At 40.0% G+C, this 26,212-nt stretch overlaps 1 protein-coding gene across 1 annotated transcript; it reads right to left on the bottom strand.

Moving 5' to 3' along the window:
• Positions 1–663: 663 nt before the first annotated feature.
• LOC136852765 (antifreeze protein Maxi-like) lies at positions 664–9,900 on the bottom strand. Its single transcript, XM_067127662.1, has 3 exons — positions 9,610–9,900; positions 5,972–6,057; positions 664–2,107 (listed from the first exon to the last, which is right to left on the bottom strand). The coding sequence occupies exons 1-3, from the start codon at positions 9,683–9,685 to the stop codon at positions 1,391–1,393; spliced, it is 879 nt and encodes a 292-aa protein (XP_066983763.1). The 5' UTR covers positions 9,686–9,900; the 3' UTR covers positions 664–1,390.
• Between the last annotated feature and the right edge of the window lie 16,312 nt (positions 9,901–26,212).

The following is a 26,212-nucleotide window of genomic DNA, read 5'->3' as shown; positions in this document are numbered from 1 at the left end:
CAAGAGGTGATTGTACCTAATTCTTTCTTTTGGCTCAAGTCCCATTCAGTTCACTTTTCCTGTAAATCTTCTCGATCCTTCGCGCAACAAATGAATTTGGGAGTTGAGTTGGCTACTCAGTCGAACTCACTCAAAGACCGTATAGTAAATGTCATGATTTTCAGAGATGAATAAAATAGTTAAGTTCTCATCATAGAATTGCACAAGTGCATGAAAATAAAACCAAAAATACTTGGAAACTGTCATTTCTCTTGTGAATGTTTTAATTAACAGATGCTCACGCCCATTGAAAATGTCATGGTTGTCTTCATTTTAAACAACTTATCATGTTTAAGGATGAAGTACTGTAAAAGTTCCATTAAAATTTTAATATATATTGAATATATTAACAAACGCATAGATTACAAAGTTTCAAGAAAAGCAATAAACATTCTTCTCATACTGTTGACATTTCAGTGTCGAACAAATGCACTGGACAGACGATACAGCGGCCAAACATTTTTTAGAAGCAGTAATGACTAGCGATTCATATAAGTACATACTCAAAAAAACAGTACCATATATATATATATATATATATATATATATATATATATATATATATATATATATATATATATATATATATATATTTGTGTATATATATATGTATGTATATATTATATTTATATATATATATGTATATATATATTTTGCTTGACAGAATTTTCTTGACGGTTAAAAGAAGTCTTGCTCGCTAATGCTCCACAATGCATGCATTGTCTGCTCTTGAGTAAAACCAAGAAGAAAATTCCTCTGCCCTTAAAAAGAATCAGACGCCTGACTGACTTGAAAACACAGCAAGATACGTGAATGTCTTTGAAAGAACAACAGACACCAGGCCAAACCAGGAGCAAAATGAACAGAAATTGAGCAAAGTAATTTATCCTGTAAGAAGATCTCATATTATCTTGACAAAATGCTGTAGCAAACATATGCCATTTCGAGCGATGCCTAAGCAGTGAAGATGGTAAATACTCAAAATATCATTGGTCATTCCAAGACAGGTGCATCGTGGTTTTTCCTGATCGGGTTTCCCATGAAAGCCTTGAAATCCGAAAGGAAGTAAAGGAAATCATTTTCATTCTCTGGTATGATTCGAACTCACCACTGGATTCCTGCTGGCTCTTGTAATACAATTATTCACTTGATCCTTTTCATGATTATATATATTATATATGTTTGTGTGTGTATGTTTTGCAAGTATATTTTCTGATTTCAGCAAATATGTTGGTCACTTGAAAGTCTTACATTGCAAATTAATGGGAAGTAAGTCACTTCCTTAAATCTCTTCTCCTCAGCACAGTAGTCACTACATACCTATTAAAAAAAGTCCTAGACGTTCCCTATGTTAGTGTTCAGCGTACGTTCTTTGTTGTACATTAGGGGAATGAGCTTTATAAAGAGCTTTTGTAGCTGCTGACTGAGCCTTCTGAGCTGCCCCTTGAGTCCTGGCCAGTTCTGAAACAGCAATGGTTTGCTGATGCAAGATGTGTTGCGCAGCTGCTTGTGCTTGTTTCAGCATGCTACTTTGCTGCTGGTAAGCCTCTGCAGCTGCTGCTAGAACCTGCTGTGATACAGCTGCTTGGGCCTCTGCAGCTGCCAAGGCCTGCTGGAGAGTTGCCAGCTGCGAAAGGGCTAGCAAGTGTATGGCATCTGCTGCCTGCACTGTGCGGCCATTCTGAGCAGCCTGGGAAGCTTCTTTGAAGACAATGGCCTGAGCTAACTGTGCAGCTTGCGTCAACTGAGCTGCCTGCTTATACTTTTCAGCAGCGGCTGCCTGAGCTTTCTGAGCTGCAGCAGATGCCTTCGCAGCAACCTGCTTTGCAGCTTCTTGAGCTGCTTTGTAGGCAGCTTCTGCCTGTGAAGCTGCAGCTGCTGTGGCCTGGCCGGCAGCTTGGTTAGCGATGTCGGTGGCTGAGGGACCAGCATGTCCACTTTGGTGGTGACCACCCAGAAGTAGGTGAAGGCCTCCGCCTGGCACGGCACCACCGTACCCAGAATGGGTCTGAAGGCGCTGCAGAAGAGCTTGATGGAGACCGCTGTTGAGTGAATAGCCTCGTTTTCCCTGAGGAGGAAAAATAAAATTCATCAGTAGCAAAAATCTTACATAGTTTAAGATGTTAAGTATTATGTATATTTTTTTTTGTATAAATAATCCAAATGGCGATGTTTGTGGGGAATACAGAAAGATGTACAGTGTACTGGACTACTGAGAACCAAGAAATTTCTCAATCTTTAAAGTAGATTTTCAGAAATCTTTTAAGCTCGGAAGAAAAGTCGTAGAACTATGCCTGTCAATAATCAGAAAAATACAGAATAACTTTCACCTTTGAATAACTCTGGATAAAGACATTTGTGTAGATCTCTCTCTCTCTCTCTCTCTTTCAAAACTTTGCCCCTGATTCATAGCTGATCTCTCTTTTGTCAGCTTAATACAAAAGTCTCACAAATTCTTCCAAAATACTGCTGACTGTGCAAATAAGGGATTTTCCGCCTTCCAGTGTATAAAGTGATACAAAGTCCTTTTCACCTGTGTTCCTTCGTGAGGGGTGATATTGAAAAAGATAGAAACTTTAATAACCAAATAACATTTAACTGGTATTACATGGAGGATTAAATGTGCAAACTCGGACTTTGAATTTCATATTGCCCTGCATGTGTGTATATATATATATATATATATATATATATATATATATATATATATATATATATATATATATATATATATATATATATATATACATATATACATATATATATATATATATATATATATATACACATACATACATATACACTCACACATATATATCTACACACACACCAGAAATTATTGTTTGGTCAGCAGGGAACGCTAGATCTGGTCAGAAGTTTTTCAAAGGAGAATCAAAGGTTCAAACTTGCTTACATCACTAGCTGCAACCCCTTTCGTTCCTTTTACTGTACCTCCTTTCATATTCTCTTTCTTCCATCTTACTTTCCAACCTCTCCTAACAAATATTTCACAGTGCAACTGCGAGGTTTTCCTTCTGTTGCACCTTTCCACGTTGGCCAGCGTTCGCTCTTGCGTTGATTTTAATGATTTTTTTTGCGGATTGTGTTAAAAATGCATTTTTATGTCGTTTGACAGAAAAGGTGCCTTTTTAATTGACAAAAAAGTTCAAACCTACCTACTCTCAATTTCCTTTCCAGCGCTGAATGACCTCATAGGTCCCAGTACTTGGCCTTCGGCCTAAACTCTATATTCCATTCCATTCCTATTCGATTTAATTTGATAAACTTTGTCCATTTTAGGTTACCCACAAAACAAGGGTATTTAAAAGAAAAACCAATAACAGAACACATGAATACCATGCATTTAATGTACAGGATGAATTTCCGATTTTCAATCAAATTCTTACGTTTTATTGTTATGTATTTTGCACCGAAATTGAACAAATTCTCTTTGTCAGGACCGTTCAAAAGAGACCAGAGAACGGTCACGGAATTGGACGTGAAAAATACGAACCTTGCAGAGGTGAGATCGGTGAAAGTAAAACGCCTTTAACTGAACAGAAGAGAATGACGAGTAAAACTCCAGAGTTCGTTCAACGATCTTTGTTGCTCGAAATATCTGTTGATGACTGTTAGGGGGTCCTGACTGGCTCTTCAAAGACAGAAGGTTATGGAAGGGTTGACAGAGACTGTCTTGAAGAATTATTTTTGGGTTGAATAGTAATGGCAAAACGATGGTTATGGGGTGACAAAAGGGATACTAAAAGCACTTTCTCATAAGAATTTAGTTTTCATAAAAGCTGTTCCCAATCGAGCCCTTCATTCAGAGATCTGGGAGTGCTTAAGAATAGAATAGTATAGAATATAGAATTTAGGCCAAAGACCAAGCGCTGGAACCTATGAAGTCATTCAGCGCTGAAAGGAAAATTGAGAGTAAAAGGTTGCAAAGGTGTAACAGGGGGAAAATCTCGCAGCTGCACTATGAAACAGTTGTTAGGAGAGGGTGGAAAGTAAGATGGAAGAGAGAATATGAATGGAGGTACAGTAAAAGGAATGAAAGGGGTTGCAGCTACGGGCCGAAGGGACGCTGCAAAAAACCTTAAGTAATGCAATGCTACAGACCCGCACGTGAGGTGCACTGACGGCGTTACCCCCCTAAGTCTTGGGGGCAAGGGGGTGGGTTGCTTAAAGCTTGTCATAGGCTGTCGAATGATTGATAAACATTTCGACATAATACGGTCACTGACTGATATGTCATCTTGACAGAATTTGAATCGCTTTTAGGAGTTCATTTATTTCTAATAACAAGCAGATCTTTTAATACAACCTGACTCTCTCTCTTCTCTCTCTCCCCGTTAGGAATGAGCTTTCATCATTTTGTTGGATGTGAATTAACATATTCATTGGAGATTGTCTAATGAAAATTCAACTTATAAGCTGACGTGCTTATCTTCAATTCTTATTGCAAGTCATTGCGATGCGCCGAAGGCATCTGCCAAATGATGGGACTTTTTCTGTTTCTGTAAATGGAATCCCCCGTAGGGGGCGGGGGTTAGTGCCGTCAATGCACCTAACGCTGTGCACTATAGGCGTTACTTAAGGTTCATTAAGGCGTCCCTTCGGCCCCTAGCTGCACCCCCTTTCATTCCTTTTAGTGCACCTCCGTTCATATTCTCTTTATTCCATCTTACTATCCACCCTCTTCTAACAATTGACTCATAGTGCAACTGCGAGGTTTTCCCCTGTTACGCCTTTCAAACCCTCTTGCTATCAATTTCCATTTCAGCGCTGAATGACCCCATAGATTCAAGTGCATGGCCTAAATCTTATATTCCAATTCCAGTTCTGTGAATGGAATGAAATATGAGGCCTATAGCCTGTCAGCGACACCCGTGAAGTCATTAAGCTCCGCCTTGATAAGCAGTACGGCGCAGTCACAAAAAAAAAATGATGAAAAGTGTATTGAAACGCTGGCCTTAGAAATGTAAAAATTAGTAGCAAAAAATTGACAATATGGAGAGAAATAAATGAAAAAGAAAAAAAAATACTTAAAAAATATATAAATCTGAATATCATCAAACTATTCCGTAGGTAGTATTCTTGATAGCTAACATAAGTAGGTTTTGAAATATTATAATTCCTACGTCATCATCAGTCAAATAATACCCTAACATGAAGAGAGAGAGAGAGAATGTAGTATATAGGCCGAAGGCCAAGCGCTGGGACCTGTGCAGTCATTCAGCGCTGAAAGGGAAATTGACAGTAAAAAGATTTGCAAGGTGTAACAGGAGGAAAACCTCACAGTTGCTTCTTTGAATCAACTGTTATGAGAGGGAGGAAAGTAAGATGGAAGAAAGAATAAGAACGGAGGTAGCCTACCGCAAAAGGAATGCAAGGGGTTGCAGGTAGGGGCCGAAGGGACGTTACAAAGAACCTTAAATTATGCCTACAGTGCACCGCATGATCGCTGACGGCACTGTCCTCCCACGGGGAACCTAACATGAAGATACCCTCAGCTTTCTTCCCTTCTAAACACTTCCCAACTCTCTATTTAGCTTCTGCAGTTTCTCTTCACCGTCCCCAATCTTTAGTGCATAATCTGCAAACGTTGATTATTCCACCCTCCATTCACCACTCATTTTCTTAGCTAACATCTTTGCACCGGCATCTGCTGTCGTTACTCTGTGTTTTGGCATCACTCCATCAGTAGAGATATCGAATAGCCACAGAGACATTACGCACCTTAATCTCATTCCCACTTTTACAACAAACCAGTCAATCTCCTGTCCGCATATTCTCACACCTGGTGCACTCTTCATATTATATATATATATATATATATATATATATATATATATATATATGATATAGGTATGTATGTATATGTGTGTAGATATGTAAACACACTTACATAGGGATCATTCGCACTTACCCTTGTTTGATCCGTTGGTAGGAAGGTCTCTAACTCTTCTTCTGGAGAACTCTTGTCTTCTGCGTTCGATGGATCTGTCGTCAAACCTAGGAAAGAATTCCAAGGGGGGAAAACAAATAACTCATGAATAATCTGGAATTTTTGCAAACAAAGGTACTGATCATTTTGATACAGCGTAAACAACGAAACCGCGGCTCATTCCTGAAAGTACTCTTAATGTATGATGTAATCTTTACGTTAATAGAATACAGACTTTAGGCTAGAGGCCACGCGATGGTACCTATGAGGCCATTCAGCGCTGAAACTGAAATTAACAGTAAACTGGTTTGAAAGGGGTAACAGGAGGAAAACCTCGCAGTTGCACTATGAAACAATTGTTAGGAGAGGGTTAAGGAAAGTAAGATGGAAGAAAGAATATGAACGGAGGTACAGTAAAAGGAATGAAAGGGGTTGCAGCTAGGGGCCGAAGGAACGCCGTAGACAACCTTAAGTAATGCCTAGAGCCACCCGGTTTTGGAATTAACCGAACTAGCTAATTCTCTTACATCTTCATTATCTAGGATGGATTAGACCACATATTACTGTGTAGTGAAAGCCTAATATTATCTTCAACAGTCGTGTATTCAAAATAAACAAAAGTGTTTCGTACCACAAGACTGAATACATAAATCGAAACATCTTAATCATGCCTTGAGATAATGTTAACGTCATAATTCCATTATTGTGGGCGCTGAATAATCCTGATGGGTTCCGGCGCTTGGTGTTCAAGACTTAAATTTCATAATCTATCAATTCCATTATTTGACGAATGAAATAACCTGGTAACCTCACCTCTAACGTTATTTTTAGTAACAATGAATAACTTTATAATTTCTGGGAATTTGGTGGACTCTGCTATTAAAAGGCTTTGTATTATTAGGTTTATAATCAACGTTTTACGTTTCTATGTGCTGCAGTCTAATTGCGTCAACCAGTCACCTAAATGTGAAGGATATGAAAATATTGATGCATGTCGGAAAGACTGGCTATTTCTTATCTATATAGCCAGTGACCGATGTGGCTGGACGCAGCTAAGTAAGGAATATAGTAATTAGTCGATTTATTAATGTACTCCCAGTCCATGATTCCGTAAAACTTAGGTAAGTTGATTGTCTTCAGTTTTTCGGAGCTTATCTTGTTGGTCTCAACTTCAAGGTATTTTTCCGCAACATCTGAGGAGCACGTCATCCAGTGCTATCAGAACCTTGGCATTGTTGACTGAGATGATAAATTTAGTGGCGTATGCCACGAAGGTTTTTGCCACGGCTGGATTATTGTCCATAACCAGCAGGATGGCTGCAGCTTACTTTCTAGTAAGAAGTACTGGAGATGGTAATATTTCCTGAGGACTACCGTCAGAAGATATCCTTTTTTGCCACCACTTGTTATTCAAGAGCTTCCCAATAGCATTTAGTGGCCCCACTTTAATATTTTTCGGGTGATGCTCCTTCTGTAGAGCGTCAGCCTCCAAATTCTGCCGAGGTGTCACGATATGACGTTGCTCAGTTCTGGAGGTCATTTATTCATAATATATTGCAACCTCTGGAACAGTCTCTTTGACAGCGTGATGGATGTTGATGATTGTAAGTTCAAGAGAGTTTGTTATGATACTTTGAAGTCTTGTGTGCCATTTTTAGTTTTCTGTAAAAGAAAACTATTGAGATGGGTATTTGTCTGTCCGCCCTCAGATCTTAAAAACTACTGAGGCTAGAGGGCTGCAAATTGGTATGTTGATCATCCACCCACCAGTCATCAAACATACCAAATTGCAGCCCTCTAGCCTCTTCGGTAGTTTTTATTTTATTTAAGGTTAAAGTTAGTCATAATCGTGCGTCAGGCACCGCTATAGGTGCCAACAACACAGCCACCACCGGGCCGTGGCTGAGAGTTTCATACAGCATTATACGGTGTACAGAAAACTCTATTGCGCCGAAGAAACTTCGGCGCATTTTTTACTTGTTTCCTTTCATCCACAGCTGCTCATTTATGAATATATACAGTATATATATATTTTGAAAATTTAAATTAATTTATTTGCAGCTTTTCCTCGGTGGGTACATTTATCATTCAAACATTTCTTTTGCAGTGTATTACTCATCGATGTTCCAATCTTTGTACACTTGAGGGAATGTCACGGTTAATCTAGCCATGAGAAGCAAAAATCATTTTATTTAACCAATATGAAAAAGATTCTCACTGTAGATGCGTGTATGCACAAAACCGGAATATGTTTACTGCTGTTCCCGATTCAATATGTGATGCTAGAATATATCATCATATTACGAATATTCGCCACTTTACACGCGTGACTTTTTATTAATATTTGCAATTTTAAGCCAAATATATCACTTGATCTCGAGTTCTCTATGACCTGGGCGTTGCCGCCCGGGGTAGATGCAGTTTTCGGTTATAATTCCCCTCGGGTTGAAGTTTCTCCCAAAGTGAATTCGATATCAAAAGGTGATTTTGGCTTAAAATGTATTAATGCAAACATTACATGTAATCGCATGTCACTCTTAATGTACCTAAAGAAACACAGAATTATATGCGTGCCCGCACGCACACAGACACACATACACACACACACACACACACACACATATATATATATATATATATATATATATATATATATATATATATATATATATATATATATATATATATATATATATATATATAACACGTGTGTGTCACACCATAGTGTACGAAGATTCAGTGGTCCAAGAGGTTCCTTTTAGATGAATCTCACAGTTATACTGTAGGTCTACGGGGTCTCATTTAAATACGTCTCACTATAGCATTTCATAGCCTAAAGGGTCTCGTTCAGATGGATGTCACTGTAGCATGAGAAGGTTTAAGGAGTCTACCACAGATAGGTGTTACTATGGCGTACAAAGGTCCAAGGAGTCTCGTTCAGATGGGATCTCCGTAGCTTATGAAAGTCTAAGGAGTCTCATCCAAATGAGTTTTACTGTAGCATAAGGTCTAAGGAGTCTCGTTCAGATGCATATCACTGTAGCATAAGGTCTAAGGAGTCTGGTTCAGATGGGTTTTGCTGTAGCATAAGGTCTAAGGAGTCTCGTTCAAATGCATATCACTGTAGCATAAGGTCTAAGGAGTTTCGTTCAGATGCACATCACTGTAGCATAAGGTCTAACTAAGGAGATTCGTTCAGATGCACATCACTGTAGCATAAGGTCTAAGGAGTCTCGTTCAGATGCATATCACTGTAGCATGAGGTCTAAGGAGTCTCGTTTAGATGCATATCACTGTAGCATAAGGTCTAAGGAGTCTCGTTCAGATGCGTATCACTGTAGCATAAGGTCTAAGGAATCTCGTTCAGGTGGGTTTTGCTGTAGCATAAGGTCTAAGGAGTCTCGTTCAGATGCACATCACGGTAGCATACAAAGGTCCAAAGAGTCGTTCAAATTGGTATCTCCGAAGTGCTAAGGAGCCGCGTTCAGATGGATATCACCATAGCATACAAAGACCCAAGGAGTCTCCTTCAGATGCGTCTGGCAGTAGCATGCAAAGTTCTAACGAATCTTTGGGTGAGGACGTCTCAAAAAAAAAAAAAAAAAGACAAGATCAGATACCTAAGAGAAGCAAAACAACCGCCAAAGACCACCACCAGCGCGCTCTGTTCCATCTGACTCCTCGTCTGTTGGCCATCGTGCACACCGAGAAAGACGTTCTTTTCCTTTCTTCCCTCCGGAGATGATCCCTAAAAAATTCACGACGAGAGATGAGTCTAACAGTAAGAGCACGGCGCCTCTCTCGCTTTGTATAAATCAGCCTGATTGTTGGTGGAGCCGTTATATACCGTAGATCGGCGCGGCGGAGACCTTCCGCCCTTCACTCGCAAAGGTCGCAGACTGAATGCCGCGTAACGCCCTCGCTGGCTCGTATCAATGCGCACGTTTCAGGCGCGAGTTCTCTGAATGGCAGTTATAACGCCCATATATGTAGTTTTTGAAAAGATAAAACGCTCGTCTGGTGCGTGAATCAGTCATCTGTTGTTGGCCATAGAACGGCAATATTGAATGAATGAATAAGAATAGAGAGGAAAAAATGAAAGAGAAAGTCGGAGGTTGAGTTGATGAAAAATGTTTTTCTCAGCAGTATAATATCGGAACCGCATATCATTGAATTGCCTCACCACAAAATAAAAAACTTTTCATCAATAGATTTTTATAATTCTCTCTCTCTCTCTCTCTCTCTCTCTCTCTCTCTCTCTCTCTCTCTCTCTCTCTCTCTCTCTCTCCACGGAGATTCCGTTACCCATTCCTTGATTTTTGAGGTTGTGCCCATATGAATGGTTTGTTGATACCGTGCATGTAAGAGTATAACAGGAAATCATTTTCCGCCCTACTAAATTTTCTGTAGAGGTGAATTAACGGCATTGCTGTGAATAAATAGACCTTCCATTCACATTTTCAGTACACGTACATGTATGTATTTTGTTTCTGTATGGCCAAATAATTCAGTTCCAGAGGTCCTTTATTCCTCCTCACACCGTTGGACTGGGGAACAACCTCCCTACTGAGGATGTCGTGCAGAAGTTCAAGCGAAGATGCAATGCATTACTACCCTAATGCTATTCTCCTTGCATTTTAATACATTTTTAGCTATTTACTAATTTATTAATTTATTTTTTTCTTTTTTTAATAAGCGAGATCTCTTCTTTTTGTTTCCAAGTCAGTATCCCCTGTGGGCTTGTTCCATATGAATAGTTTTCATTTTCTGAATAATAATAATAATAATAATAATAATAATAATAATAATAATAATAATAATAATAATAATAATGCTAAGCTTAGTATGCGGATGTAAACACCCTGTTTCTTAAGTTGTCTCTTGTCTTATATTTTTATACTTAGTTTTTTGTCAAAATAATGTGGCTATATTTTGCAGTACTTTTAGCAGAAAATTTTCCAGCTGAACACTTTGCACTATGATGTTTCTGTAAATGCAGAGACGGTGAGAAAATTCGTATTAATTAGGCCATTTGGGTTGTGGTTAATCCTTTTCAAAGAAACATTCAGTATAGATATATCGGGGTAGTGCCGTCAGTGCACCTCACATGGTGCAGTGTAGGCATTACTTGAGGTTCTTTGCAGCGTCCCTTCGGCCTCCAGCTGCAACCCCTTTCATTCCTTTTACTGTACCTCTGTTCATATTCTTTCTTCCATCTTACTTTCCACCCCCTTCTAATAATTGTTTCCTAGTGCAACTGCGAGGTTTTCCTCCTGTTACACCTTTGAACCTTTTACTCTCAATTTTCCTTTCAGCGCGGAATGACGTCATAGGCCCCAGCGCTTGTCCTTCGGCCTAAATAGTATATTCTTTTCTGTTCTCCAGTATAGATGAATTCAACAATAGCACCAGAGTTGATGGTTTACTTGTACTTGAAATAATGCATGCACCTGCGATTTTTAGTTTTCTGTAAAAGAAAACTATTGTGCCGGCATTGTCTCTCCGTTCGCACTTTTTTTTTTCTGTCCGCCCCCCGATCTTACAAACTACTGAGGCTAGAGGGCTGCAAATTGGTATGTTGATCATCCACCCTTCGATCATAAAACACCAAATTGTAGCCCTCTAGCCACAGTAGTTTTTATTTTAATTAAGGCTAAAGTTAGCCATAATCTTGCCTCTGGCAACGATATAGGACAGGCCACCACCGGGTCGTGGTTAAAGTTTCATTGGCGCGGCTCATACAGCATTATACCGAGACCACCGAAAGATAGATTTACTTTCGGTGGCCTTAATTTTACGCTGTGCAGAAAACTCGGTTGCGTTAAAGAAACTTCGGCGCATTTTTTACTTGTTTTTTATGCAGGTAATTAAATGAATAAATGAACTGAAGCCAAAGACTTTGAAAGTCATTCATTAGTGGCTATGACACTTCCTAAGGTTTGAGGACATTAAGTATATGAAACCAACCTTTGTATTCATGATTCATAAATGCAGTCTTAGATGACCACCCACAAACCACAAACAATTGAACAGATATGTAGTTAATTCTGTGTATAACAGGCTTCTGGAATGCCCAAATTAGTTGAATCGTTGGAACCTCATGAATTCAGAATTGGTGCCAACGCTTTTTTGGTTGAGCAGGTTGACCTGAGTCGGACTTGATAGGTAATTTTCTTAATCTTATATATATTTCTTCTTCGTTTATCTTATTTATCTTTCTTATTTGTCTAGTATAGTTTATTCCTTATTTCGGTATTCGTTTTTCCGTACTGGGCTGCTTTCCCTACAGGGGTCTTGGGCTTGCAACATTTTGCTTTTCCAACTAAGGTTGCAACTTGGTTCGTAATGATATACCAACAATAAACTTCTGGAAAGAAAGGATATTGAATGATCTCAGTTGACCATGAGATCATTCGAATAACCTATTGCCAGATGACGCTAAATTACCTCAAAATATGAAATTAATGTGAATGATACTGACAAAACGTGACAAAAGGAATCGAAATGTAGAATTTCTCTTTACATTTGGAGCGGCTTCGGTGTTTTGGGCATCTGAAAAAGTATTGGTCCAAAGACAGCAGACAAAGGTGTGCTGTGACTAACCGCTATTCATGAGAATTTCCAATGACTTGGTGCCATGCACAGGGGCGGATCTTAGAGGAAACTTTGGATCTCCCAGAAGATTCTGACAGGGCCTCTGTCAGAATCTTCTGGGAGATCCAAAGTTCCCTCTAAGACCCGCCCCTGTGCATGGTACTACCAAGTCACTAGAAATTCTCTTTACTAGCAGTAAATTACTGCAAGAACATAGCTCATTTTTGGTGTACTGGCGGTAAGTTACTGCAAGAACATAGCTCATTTTTGGTGTGCTGAAAGACGACCCTTGCATCAAACGAATATGGAATTTAACAGAACTAGGTTCACTTGAAGAATGAAAACTAGCAGAAAAAGCCCTGCTTCTGTTTAGATGTGTGGTGGCTGCACTAACATCTAGGCAAGGGGTTAGTTTGCAAAATAAACTTCCACCTTTTTATCTGTTGATATTGTGTCGCCCACATCTTTTGTTTTCTGTTAGCCCTTTGATCTTCCTTTAGCCACCTTTTAGGCTTCTGTAAAAGAAAACTATTGAGATGGCTTTGCCTGTCTGTCCGCACTTTTTCTGTACGCCCTCAGATCTTAAAAACTACTGAGGCTAGAGGGCTGCAAATTGGTATGTTGATCATCCACCCTCCAATGATCAAACATACCAAATTGCAGCCCTGTAGCTTAGTAGTTTTTATTTTATTTAAGGTTAAGTTATCCATGATTGTAATCCTGGCACTGCTATAGGTGCAGACAACACAGGCCACCACCAGGTCATGGCTGGAAGTTTCAAGGACCACGGCTGAGAATTTCATGAGCCGTAGCTGAGAGTTTCACACAGCATGTACTCTGTACAGAAAACTCGATTGTGCCGAAGAAACTTCGGCGCATGTTTCTGCCTCCCTGATTTTCTGTTAGCCCTTTGATCTTCCTCTTGCCATATTTTTATATTAGCATCACCTCTCCCACAGTACTCCAACCAACTGAGCCATTTTCGCCCAGTTTCGGGTTGATAATCAATTGTTCCTGTTCGCCACTTAATTTAGACACTCCGAAATATGTGTCTTTGATATACCTGAAGCTCAAAGGACTTGCATGACTCATTCTTGGAAAGTCTCATCTGTTATCCTTCATAATTTTCAAAAGTGGGCCTGTGGGTGCATCGTTACTCCCTGATAAATGAAAAAAATCTTTTGGTCTTTACTTCTGCTCTCTACCTGTTTACTTCCATTGACTCAGGTCAGGAGATTCTTGGGCTCCTTCGCCATCAGCGTTGAGTTTCTCCCATTCATGGTTCAATCTATGTAGGGGTGTAGTGTCATCAGTGTACCTCACGGGGTGCTCTGCAGGCATTCCTTAAGGGTCTTTGCAGTGTCCCTTCGGCCCCTACCACAACCTCTTTCTTCCTTTTACTGTACCTCCGTTCATATTCTCACTCTTCCATCTGACTTTCCACCCTCTCCTAACAATTGACTCATAGTGCAACTGCTTTGAGGTTTTCATCCTGTCACACCTTTCAACCCTCCTTAATCTGAATTTTCCTTTCAACACTGGAGGACCTCATAGGTCCCAGCGCTTTGCCTTTTGCCAAAATTTTATATTCTATTCTATTCATTCATGATTCAGTCGCCCAGGATGGCTCATGTACTGAGCAAAGAAGTACAGAGAATCAGCAACCTCAGTGTGAACCCGGTTCATGCAGGAAGCATATCCATAACATGTCATGTGAAGGCTGTGTCGCACTAGGACTGATAGAGTACAGGGTTAGTCCGCCTCTGACCAGAATATGGACAATCTCGCGCATGTCATGGTCTGGCTGCTTCTGGTCGAGGTTAAGAGGAAGAAAAGTCGTCAGTCAGCATTTGACCTTACCAGAGTGAACAACAAGGAAGCTCTCTCAGCCCGGATTAACCTTGTGTCACATGAGCCATATTTTCAGGTGTCTTTTGCACCTTATCGCCAATCTTTGGACGAAGGAACTAAATATTTTTTATTTATTCCCATGACCTAGTGTCGCACAGCAGCATACAATAGTGACTGAAATTAAGTTACCTATGTTCTCTCTTGTGTATCATGACAGGGATGAACATATGCGCCTTCGATTATAACCAATATTAACAAGTAAAAAATGCGCCGAAGTTTCTTCGGCGCAATCAATGGTCATTTTTCGGAAGACTCCAGCCACCTCCCACTTTATAATTTATATTTTCCTTGGGTAAAACACATCAAAACAAAAAATTCTTCTCAATGCATAACCTTCCCAAATGCATAATAACAGAGAAAAATAATTAATCAAATTACGACTTATAAGGTATGACAGTACCTGGCCCCCACCCGCCTCCATAGCTAAGATGTAACCAGGACACACTCCTAGGTTATGATAGGTTGGTATTTTTAGGTTCTTTAAGTGCCCTATCATTTCCTAGCCATTTTTGCATGAAAAACCCAAAATGTTTTTCATGCAAAAACGGCTAGCTGGTGCCCTTCGAAATGGCTGGCTAGAGTCTTCCGAAAAATTAACCAATCAAGTTTTCTGTACAGCGTATAATGCTGTATTAAACTTTCAGCCACGGCCCATGAAACTCAGCCGCGGCCCATGAAACTCAGCCGCGGCCCATGAAACTTTCAACCACGGCCCGGTGGTGGCCTGTGTTGTTGGTACCTAGAGAGGAGCCAGACTCATGAACATGGCTAACTTTAACCTTAAATAAAATAAAAACTACTGAGGCTAGAGGGCTGCAATTTGGTATGTTTGATGATTGGAGGGTGGATGATCCACATACCAATTTGCAGCCCTCTAGCATCAGCAGTTTTTAAGATCTGAGGGCGGAGAGAAAAAGTGCAGACAAACAAACAAATAGCATCACAAGTTTTCTTTTACGGATAACTAAAATTGGTACTTGCTACTTGGTACAAAGTTTGGGGACAAGGTTCTTACTCTAGTGATTTATCAGCGTGAGGGTTGAATTGTGAAACAACTTGAATGTTAAATGTGTATTTCCTTTAACAGTTTTTTATTTATTTATTTATTTATTTATTTTTTTTTTTTGGTTAGCCTTCAATTTTTGTGCTTGGCTTATCAGATTTTTCATGGCTACCTCTTCATTTTCATTGTGAAAACCGACTTCTCTCCACAATAGAACATTTGATTCGGAGGCTTCCTGATTGATAAGGCTCTACAAAATTGTTTTTACTCTGTTGACCTGTAGTTAGGAAACTGTAAACTAGTGAAATTCCAGGCATGCTACTTAGAATAGAATATACAGAATTTAGGCCAAAGGCCAAGTCCTGGGACCTATGAGGCCATTCAGCGCTGAAACGGAAATTTATAGTAGAAAAATTTGACGGGTGTAACAGGAGGAAAACCTCGCAGTTGCATTATGAATTAATTGTTAGGAGAGGGTGGAAAGTAAGACGGAAGAAAGAATGTGAACGGAGGTAGAGTAAAAGGAATGAAAAGGGTTGCAGATAAGGGCCAAAGGGATGTTACAAAGAACCATAAGTAATGAGTGAAGCATACCACTTAGGTTATCCAATTCCTGACCGCTTTCATCATTTTTTCCAAGCAGCTGTTGAGACATTCTTAAGAATATGAATAATAACCTTTGCCAGAGATCCGGAAGATTCCCCAGCATATGAAAATTTGTAATGAAAATCTTATTTACGCTGTTGATGCCTAAGGCATATTTGACTGAAAATGGCAGAATTTGTTTGATCAGATTCACTTCTTGCATTACTTGAGGTTCTTTGCAGTGTCCCTTCGGCCCCTAGCTGAAACCCCTTTCATTCCGTTTACTGTACCTCCATTCATAATCACTTTCTTCCATCTTGCTATCCACCCTCTCCTGACAATTGTTTCATTGTGCAACTGCGAGGTTTTCCTCCTGCTACACCTTTCAAACATTTTTTCACTCTCAGTTTTTCTTTTCAGTGCTGAATGACCTTATAGGTCCCAGCGTTAGGACTCTTGCCTAAATTCTATATTCCATTCTGTTCCAGACACAAACACTTTCACATTTTTCGCCTGAAGGATGCTGAGTGATATGACCTTAGACTAAGTTAAGTTAAGTATACCTTAGTTAAACCAGACCACTGAGCTGATTAACAGCTCTCCTAGGGCTGGCCCACTAAGTCCAGTATGTACATCGCCGTAGCCAAGGAAACATTCTTTCCATGACCCCAAAGCCTGCTATTTATATTATGTACATCCACAATAATAAGTTTGAAAATAATTCTTCTATATATCGCAGACCCACAAAGTAGGACAATGCAGTGAGTTCAGAACACTCAGACATGTCTGCCTGTGTGAACAGGACCTTTACCCACTGCAATTGCTGGGATTCTGTTTACAAAGAACTGTTCTGGATGTAGCACCTCTTAACCACTATAGATATCTGGACATCATAAGAGAAGATTTCATACAAGTAGAAAATTTCAATATCCAAACCACTGTTTGTAATGGAAACTAATAAAACTGTTATAGAATGACAAACTACACAGCCTTTAAGGAAGACTTGAATAGTTGCTAGTTGCTCCTTGTGTTCTTTCTGAAAAAGTAGCAGTCTAAAACATCAGCCTCCTTATCCTGGTGTCCCCATTCTGAATGAGGAATTATACATTCTCTACAGAGTGGAACATGAGGAGAACTTAATACATAAATTTATGTTTGGTGGGAACTATGAATCTGTTAACCTAACACATCTATATGAGGTCCATCTCCCATCACATCACGGACACCCAACACCAAAAGCCTTAAATAGAAACATCCCAAGTGATCTGAGATGAAAGTAATTCTGCATAGTCAAGGCCATTTGGCTACAGAAAATTGCTTCATAACATGCCAACATTATTTGGATATATGTTAGATTGTGATAGATATTCAGACAGCTTATAAATATCCGAAGACACCCGTCACAATACCCTACAGCCGAGGATGCAGAGAGAGAGAGAGAGATGCTGCGAGGGATAACAAGTTTTAACATTGATGTAGGAAGAATGACACTAAACGATGATACTAAAGAAACCCCCACCATATATCCTCCAGATAATAATGCAGAGAGAGAGAGAGAGAGAGAGAGAGAGAGAGAGAGAGAGAGAGAGAGAGAGAGTAGCATATTTAAAACCATGCAGTTCAATGGAAGACAAAGCATGGTACTCACACTAAACCTTTGGCAACTAACAGACTAAATATGGCCTTACCTGCCAAAACAAAGCCACTGAAAATCTGAATACAGCATCTATGATCTGGCTAGCTCTCTTTTGAGAGCTTGAAAATATTGTTTCTATAGCACGGTAGATATAAAAATTGGTTCTCACCTCAAAACTTGGCAACTAATGGACTACATACACTGATTCTACTGCCTGGGAACAGTCCCAAAGAGGTTAAAGCATAAGAGATGCCTAGGCTATCTGTCTTATTCCAGAGGGCAGAGGTATAGTTCTGCCTCTAGTATGCTCTTAGCTCGACGAAGAAAAGCAGACTGTTCTTGAGGTGATCCTAGACACTCTCCCTCTACATCAAGCACTGGCTGGATGCACAAGAGAAGGTTGCCTGTGAAGAACTTCACCAGTTCCTAATCTTGGAGTTCTTTGCAGCCTTCCCATGCCAGACACGCCCCTACTGGGGGACACATCAGCAGGGCATCGTGGGATGAGCACGAGTCCCACCTCACACTACCAGAGCTTGACGCAGAGGGTCAGTTTTCCAGAGAGATTTGGCTGTGCCATCTTCCAAGTCACATCTGCTCTGTCATTCCCACTGCTGACAGAAACCCATGGTAGACCTCCTGAGAAAGACAGGAAAGTTGCCATAGGCCTCCAAGACCTCACAGCATACCATCCATGCAGTCTATGGAGTCAGAGAAGCCAATGTCCTGTAAAATCAGCCACACAAAATCTGACAGAAGGGTACCTCCGGCTGCCTGTACTGGGTTTTTACAACTGTAAATTTGGGAAAATGGCCAGGGACTGTGACCCAAAAGGTAGCTGGAGAGATGACAAGCAAGGCGGCCCCCCAGGAAAAATAGCAGTAACTGCTACAGCTGCGGGAGATCCCCATCATGTGTGCATCACCAATTATGCCTCTGGCATGAGGAAGGATTGTAGAATGTTTAAATCCATTATACACATCAAAAGATAACTGCTGGTACCCACCAGAAGCCCAGTTAAACCTATTAGCTGTCAACAGATACTCCATAAAATCAGACAACTGATGGAACCCCATCCTCGACCTAGTGGGAAGGAAATACAAGTGGGGGTTTATCATTGCTGACATCCTACTCGGTACCAACTTCCTTTGGTATTGTAGGTTGCTGATGGACTTCACTCATCTCTGCCTCTTGGACCTATTCTCCTTCCAAATGGTCCCCTCTTCTTGGACCCCAAGGACTCACAGACTCACAGACATACACCCCCTATGAAAGATTCCCAGGACACTGGCAAACAGCATACAACCCAGCCACCAAAAGCACGACTGAAAGAACCCACTGATCTCTCATTGCAAGATGCAACAACCCTGTAATCTTTGGTCCATGCACAGTACCAAAACAATAAAATCAATGGTTCCCCTACCAAACTGGTGTTCAGAGAGACCATCTTCCCAACCAGCAATGCCAGTCGCCTAGACACAGAATTAAAAAGACTGTGAAAAGTTGTTGAAAGACTTTGACCAACTGAACATCTGCTGGTTCATATTCATCAGGAATGATGCCACAAGACTCCCGTAACCCTACCATTCAGAGGTCTATCCTCAGTCGTCAAAAGAAAATGCAAAGCCTTCAAATTATCCTTACTTGACACTGAGGACTGGGTATCTGTAGACAGGCTCAGACCAACCTAGGGGATGGGAACAACCCTACCATATCACCCTCTCCAGATTTGGGCATCAAATCTAACTGCTGCCTACAAGAAACCTACAGCAGTGAGTGATCAGTTCGATAAACAAGGAAAAAGCCAAAATACAGATAAATATTTCATCAGTGCATTTAAGGGTAGTGAAAATCATTAATTGAAATGTGTGCATTCACATTTCTTAACCTGATATTACAGCATACACGCAAGAAAAGTAATTAGTGTGGCCAGCATAAAAACAGTGAAAAATACTTACCAAACAATGAGGACTGCTGAGTTATTTCTCCCACTTAGGAGTAATCTTTGACCAAAGTTGAACCTTTTTTAAAGAGCATTTAATAATTATGTAAGAGGTGCAAAAGAAACGAGCAGGTAAAAGTTACTGCTACTTTATTACAGATCCAGGCAGTTTATATAGCGGCCGACTGGTGCCGGACCGCGGAAGACAATGACATTGATTGCGACCTGAGGTCAAAACAATTAACAATAATATGCGGCGAATGAGTACAATTTACAATACAAAACATACAGAGTTTCAATATGGATACAGTCTTGATGCCTGTGAATAAAGAAACATACGATACATAAATTATGACAGTTGCACAAATACGTATAAAGTTAAAATGGTAGAAAATGCGTGACCTGGCACGTTTAGGCGTGACCAATTGAGTGTGAAGAAAATGGGAAGTCACCAAAGAAAACTTGCTCAGCGGAGACTTAATTAATGACGCCTTCGAAGCACTCCGCTGGCGTCGATGTGGTGACTTTACAATTACATATGACATTAAGAAAAAATTCTCTTGACAATTCTTAATCTGTACATCACATCTCATTAATTTGGAATGAAAGAAACCATCTCTGAACATTAAAAAATGCAACATTTTTGCTACATAACTGGTGACATAACACTGAGAACCTTGATAACAAACATTACACAGTGAATGCTGTTAACATGTGCTTGTGGTGACTGTACCTACTGAAACTTAATAGGACATAGATTCCAGACATTTCCATGTAAGGAGTGACTCAACATTTTCAAACTTTGGTGAGGTTTGTGCATGGGGAGACAGGACTTCACTGTTCAGCCAGTGAATGCTAATTGCCTCAGCCAAATACGTACAGATAAGGGGTTGCAAATTGTTTCTTATATGTGTATTGATGAAGCCAAGAATTATGATAGCCTAAAGAAAGCACTTTTGAAGGGATATAAAATGACAGAAGAGGGATACAGGAAGAAATTTTGTGACACTAACTCAGGACAATATGAGACTATATACCAATTTAAAACTAGGCTACTTGTGTATTTCAACAAGTGGAGTGAAATGGTTGGATGCAGAAAAGAGTTCTGTGATTCAGCATACTTACTGATGAGGTACTGTTTGTCAGTAATCGTTCAACTGAGATGGCTCTATTCCAAAGGGAGAATACTGAAGGTACAGACTGGTGAGCTGTACTTAAAAACTTGAGATGAAATTTCAGATGCCAGTGAAGAAGTTTAGCTGAAGTAACTAGAAACCCAAGGACTACAAGATGGGCAAGCAGAAAGCAGAGAGAAAGAATGAAGGTGGGTGCTTTATTTGTCACAAGCAGAAGATCAAGCAAAAGGCAGCCCATGCTATATTAGTGAAAGAGCCGAGGGAGGTGACTGCTATCATGATTTGTGAAGATGTTGGCATAGCCTAGTTGGAAGACTACATCAGAGATGGTAAGCTGAATCTGGCAGATGGAGCTGAACTACCTATTGGGCTATGAGGATACAGAGGAAGAGGCACCGTAATTTACCAGCTGATGAAGGTTATGTAGATAAAGAGAAGGTTGTTCAAGTACAGTCGTACATTGAAGTTTGGTATCTGTGGACCAAATAACTGATGGGATTATCCTTAGTTGTTCAGTTCAGTTGCAAAGGTTTATATAACACATCTTGCTATGTGAGGAGAAAGTATTCCATATGTTTAGATAACTCCATTCATGACCTTATCCTTGAAATAGTGGTAAAGCCAAAGCTGAGATGACTGAGAAAGCTATAGGGATAGATGAACTAAAGGACAAGCCAGAGGAAAGTGATGCAGGGCTGCTACTGAGACAGCAGTGGTTGTGTTGAGAGCCCAAAACCAGTGAAAGAAACGCAGTATCAAGCAGTTGGCAGTAGCTCCTAGCATGCCACACATAGGATCAGAGGAACTAAAAGAAACCCAACAGAAGGATTCCAGTCTAGCCAAGGGTGTAGGAAATTCTAAGTTAAAGGTTACTAATGGCATATTATGTTGTGCTTTCTAGTGCAGGGTTGCTGGAAAAGTTATGCAAATCCTGATGCCAGAGATGTATCATGCCCAAATAAGTTAAAGGTTATAAGTGACATATTATGGCTTGTTTTCCAGGGCAAGGTGGCTGAAGAAGTGAAGCAAATCCTGGTGACAGAGATGAGTCATTCCCACCATTAATGGAAGAGCTGTTCAAGACAGTAGTTGTAGACCAGATTGGGCCTATATAGCCAGTGTCAGAGAGGGGCAACAGTATATCTTTATACAGTGGTGGGTTTTGCTACGAGATACCCAGAGGCAGTGCCACCCTTAAAATAGCAACCAAGTGTATAGCAGTGGTATTACTGTAAGTTTTCAACAGGGTGGGATTCCTAAAGGTAATGCTCAGCAGCTGAGGTACCCAGTCTACTTCTGAAATAATGGAGGTGAGCCATTTGGTATGCACCAAGCAACTGTTCTTGATGCTGTATAACCCGAAATGTAAAAGGTGGGAAAGGATCAGTGGTAAACTCAAGTCCATGCCGAAGATGTGCCACAATAAATCAAAGAATTAGGACCAGTATCTACGTGGAATCTTGTTCACATATTGAGAAGTACCACAGTCAAGCACCAGATTTTCACTGTTTGAGCTACTGTAAGGAAGGGCAGTGAGGGGACCAGTACAATTGCTAAAGGAACTGTGGACCAGAAACTGTGAGGATGAGGTTTACAATACCTACCAGTATGTGTTGGAACTGGAAGAGACATGTCAACTAGTGAGAGAGACTTGGTATGCGTTACAGGGATGCCAAAAGCATCACTACAGATGGAACAGAAAGCTTTAGTGTTATTACCATGAAAGCAAACAAGCCAGTGTTAAAGTAAAGAGGGCCATATGAAGTCAGCAAATGGTTAATTGCGTGGACTACAGGGTTGATGTCAACATAGAACTGAAGACTGCATGCAAAAATCCTGGTCAGCTACAATGAAAGGGAGGTGAGTGAAGCAGCAGCAGATGTCATCAAGGAAGAGAGATGTCTGAGTGTGACTGTCATCAAGGAGGAAGCTGATGGGACCCAGGTAATTCCATAACTTCGACCATGGAAAGAATAGATTTACCAAGATTTCAACATTAGAAATGACCTAGGTATGCAGCAGAAGAAGCATGTAAGATACTAAGTGGAGCTAAGAATACAAACCATTAGTTGACACACTGAGGAACTCAAGGACCTATTCCAGAGAGTGATGAAAACAGAACTGACTTTTTGACTTTCCAAGTATTACATTTTATATAATGAAGTGGAATTCCCTAGACACAAAGATAGCTATAATAGAATAGTCAAGAATGAGGCAACTGAAGAATATCCAGGATGCATCACCACAAAGATGAAGATGCAGGTGAGATCAGTACTAGGATTGACAGGCTACTACAGGAAGTTTGTGAACAACTACACAAATCTTGCTGTGCTTTTGACTGACCTAGTGAAGAAGGAACAACTGAACGAGGTCGAGTGAAAGTAACTTCAACAAAAGCCATTTGATGGATTAAAGCAAACTCTAGGAAATGTACTGATACTACAAGTGCTAGATTTAATAAGAGTCATTGTGAGATGGATGCATTGAATGAAGGACTGGGAGGCATACTCGTGAAGTAGTGTCCAGATGGCATATTTTCAATTGCTTATGCAAACAAGAAACTCAAGAAGAACGAGCACAACTACTGCACGATTGAAAATGAATGCCTAGCAATAATATTTGCAGTTGAAAAATTCCACCTGTACTTACAAGGGTATGAGGCAAATATCATGATACAGACAGACCACAAGCCACTACATCCATAGACGCCAGACTGAAAATCCAAGAGCTACAGGTTAGAGTGGAGAGCTTCCCAGAAAGGACCATCATTGGCGCTGATTACCTCAGCAGACAACATTAAAAAAAAAATTGTGTGATAATTTTTCCTAAGTAAGGTTGTGTTGCCAAGTACACCTTTTGAGATGGATTTTTAATTTTATTTTTGTGTAACTCCCCCTAGTACCATTTCTTTGTTTAGTTTCTCATCTTTAAGAGTTAGTTTTTTATATTAATTGTTTATTAAGATGTTAGAGGAAATTCCCATATGGGTTATTACCTTTAAACCATGTCAGTTATAATATTCTTGGAGTTTTTTCACAATCTGTTTATTTGAGATATTTCCATGCTAGCCAAGACTCTGCAATGTCTGTTATCTGTTAGAATGTATGGGTGTGAATGTCAGAATTGTCTAGAGCTGGAGGCATTCATATAAGAGCAGCCTGCGGTTGGCAAAGTGGACAAGTCAAGAAGAGCAAAATGGGACATAAGGCGCGGCAAGACAGATAGAAAAGAAGAATACAGTGCTTGAAGCTCAGAGAAATTTATTTCAGTATTTCACTTCAAGAGACCAGTTCTACGAGTAGGATCGGTCAGGAGTTATTGTTCAAATGCTGCAAATGAACTTCGTATTTTATATATACTTTGTGTTTTAATTATGCCAGGCATAAAGCTATTGGCCACTGTCACTTAAGTACCATACTGCCCCAAACTGGAAAACTGCAGTACCTGCAAAAATACAAAACTGAGAAAAATGGTAGATACTGCAGGTTTCCCTTGCATTACTACTGATGTTGCAGATACTGCAAATGGGACCCCCTAAATGAAGCATTGAAGAATCGTTCTGAAACTGCAGTAACTTGTGTATTATTGTTCCACGAGCCCAACGGGTGACCTATCTTAATTTCGAAAATTTTACACATACTGCATTTTTCCATTTTAGGGCAGCATACTTGACACCATTATGTTAATAGAAAGAAAGAGAGAGAACGATGTTCAAGAACAGAAACCAATCGGTGATAAAACAAAGAACAATCCACGACGGATGTCAAGGTTCTGCAAGAACAAACCAACTGCCAACCTTTTCGTTGGAGAACAACAAAGGGAGAATGAGCGAAAGGACTCCAACGCGGCGGATGCCCAATACTTTCACGTGACGATTTGGAAAAATGTCCAATGCTGGAAAAACCCATGCAAAAAAGAAGAAGAAAAATGTTCTTTTTGAAAGGAAACCCTGCATTAGCCCATGAGAGGTTACTAAAAATTAACATTTATTGGAATGAATATTCTTTTAACATTATTGGATTGTTCATTAAAAAAATACCCGTATCGGTGTTAAAGGTATTAAATTCTCTCGAATGCTATGTAATTCAATTGTTTCATAGATGACGTAACTATCATTTGTTTTGCTTATGGCTTTTTGGCTACTTCAGAACTAAAATACAACTCCATAATTATTATGGAATCCAGCAGTTATTTCATTTGGCGACGAGAAAGATAGACTGGAATTGAAGGTTACCCTTCAGTCATCGAGTTAAAGGTATTATTCAGTCACCCGAGTCATGGATTTGCAAGATTTAATTAGATCAAATGAACGTCCCTGTGGGCTTTCAAAGTTTTGAAGCGGTCACTTGACAATGAGAGAGAGAGAGATTGAGAGAGATTGTTAACTCTTTTATTGGATGATAATTTAGGATAGACATCAGACCCTCTGAGGTTTTATGACGTATCTGGAACAAACAGCAAATTTTTCAAAGGGGCGTGGTCTTATTTCCCTAATATCGCTGATTTTTCATCATTTCCCATAAATTCAACTTCATTTGAATTCTTTTGTTACACTGTACTTTTATGCATTAGCCATGGTGGTTAGCAAGCCTTGTTTCGTCAGTCTAAGTAATGCTCCTTAACACCGTGTATCCAAATATTTGCCTTCAAATCCCCAGGATGGCTTCCTTGACGAAAGATATACTGGTAGCCTTTCCTAGCTCGTATGTTATGGTCATCTTTTCTGAGGAACTTAGGAGAAGCTTTTGCTGACACTTCTCAAAGGCATTTGGCAGTCTAGCCAAAGACTACCCACCATCTCCCTGCTTATAACTTAGCTCACATACTCATTTCCAACATTTATTGATAACAAAACATCCGGTCCCTTCCCCATCGTAACGAGGTTCCCCTAGGTTCCATTTTCTGACCTACTTTTTTTTCCTTCACTTTATCACTGACCTTCTCCATTCTGTCTCTTCATTCATTCAAGCTTTTGGGGTTAATTCAACCCTGCAAGCTTTCACACTCACTTTGAACTGTTGTTGGCACTCAGTTCGAATCCCCCGTAAAGGGGTAGCGCTGTCAGTGCACCTCAAGCTGTGCGCTGTAGGCATTACTCAAGGTTCTTTGCCCCGTCCTTTCGGCCCCTAGCTGCTTCAACCCCTTTCATTCCTTTTTCTAGATCTCCGTTCATATTCTCTTTCTTCCATCTTACTTTCCACCCTGTCCTAACAATTTTTTCAACATTATTTTCAGCTCTGAATGACCTCATAGGTCCCAGCACTTGGCCTTTGGCCTAAATCATGTATTCCAATTCCAATTTCGAATTGTTTTTCCATCACCTATCAGCTCTGAACTTATAAGTTTCTCTCCATGGGAATCCTTGTGTTTATCTAACTGAATACTCAAGGAGGTGTCCAATAGTCTCTAAGTGATC

Source organism: Macrobrachium rosenbergii, chromosome 26 (genome assembly GCF_040412425.1).
Source record: "Macrobrachium rosenbergii isolate ZJJX-2024 chromosome 26, ASM4041242v1, whole genome shotgun sequence".
NCBI classification, from domain to species: domain Eukaryota; kingdom Metazoa; phylum Arthropoda; class Malacostraca; order Decapoda; family Palaemonidae; genus Macrobrachium; species Macrobrachium rosenbergii.
This window is presented reverse-complemented; position numbering and strand designations above follow the sequence as displayed.

What these genes read in the sequence shown, in the direction of transcription:
- LOC136852765 (XM_067127662.1), bottom strand. Translation starts at nt 9,685, where the DNA reads ATGGCCAACAGACGAGGAGTCAGATGGAACAGAGCGCGCTGGTGGTGG. An exon ending in GGTTGTTTTGCTTCTCTTAG is followed by an intron (nt 6,058 to 9,609) that starts GTATCTGATCTT and finishes ATTCTTTCCTAG; the next exon opens with GTTTGACGACAGATCCATCG. An exon ending in TACCAACGGATCAAACAAGG is followed by an intron (nt 2,108 to 5,971) that starts GTAAGTGCGAAT and finishes TTTCCTCCTCAG; the next exon opens with GGAAAACGAGGCTATTCACT.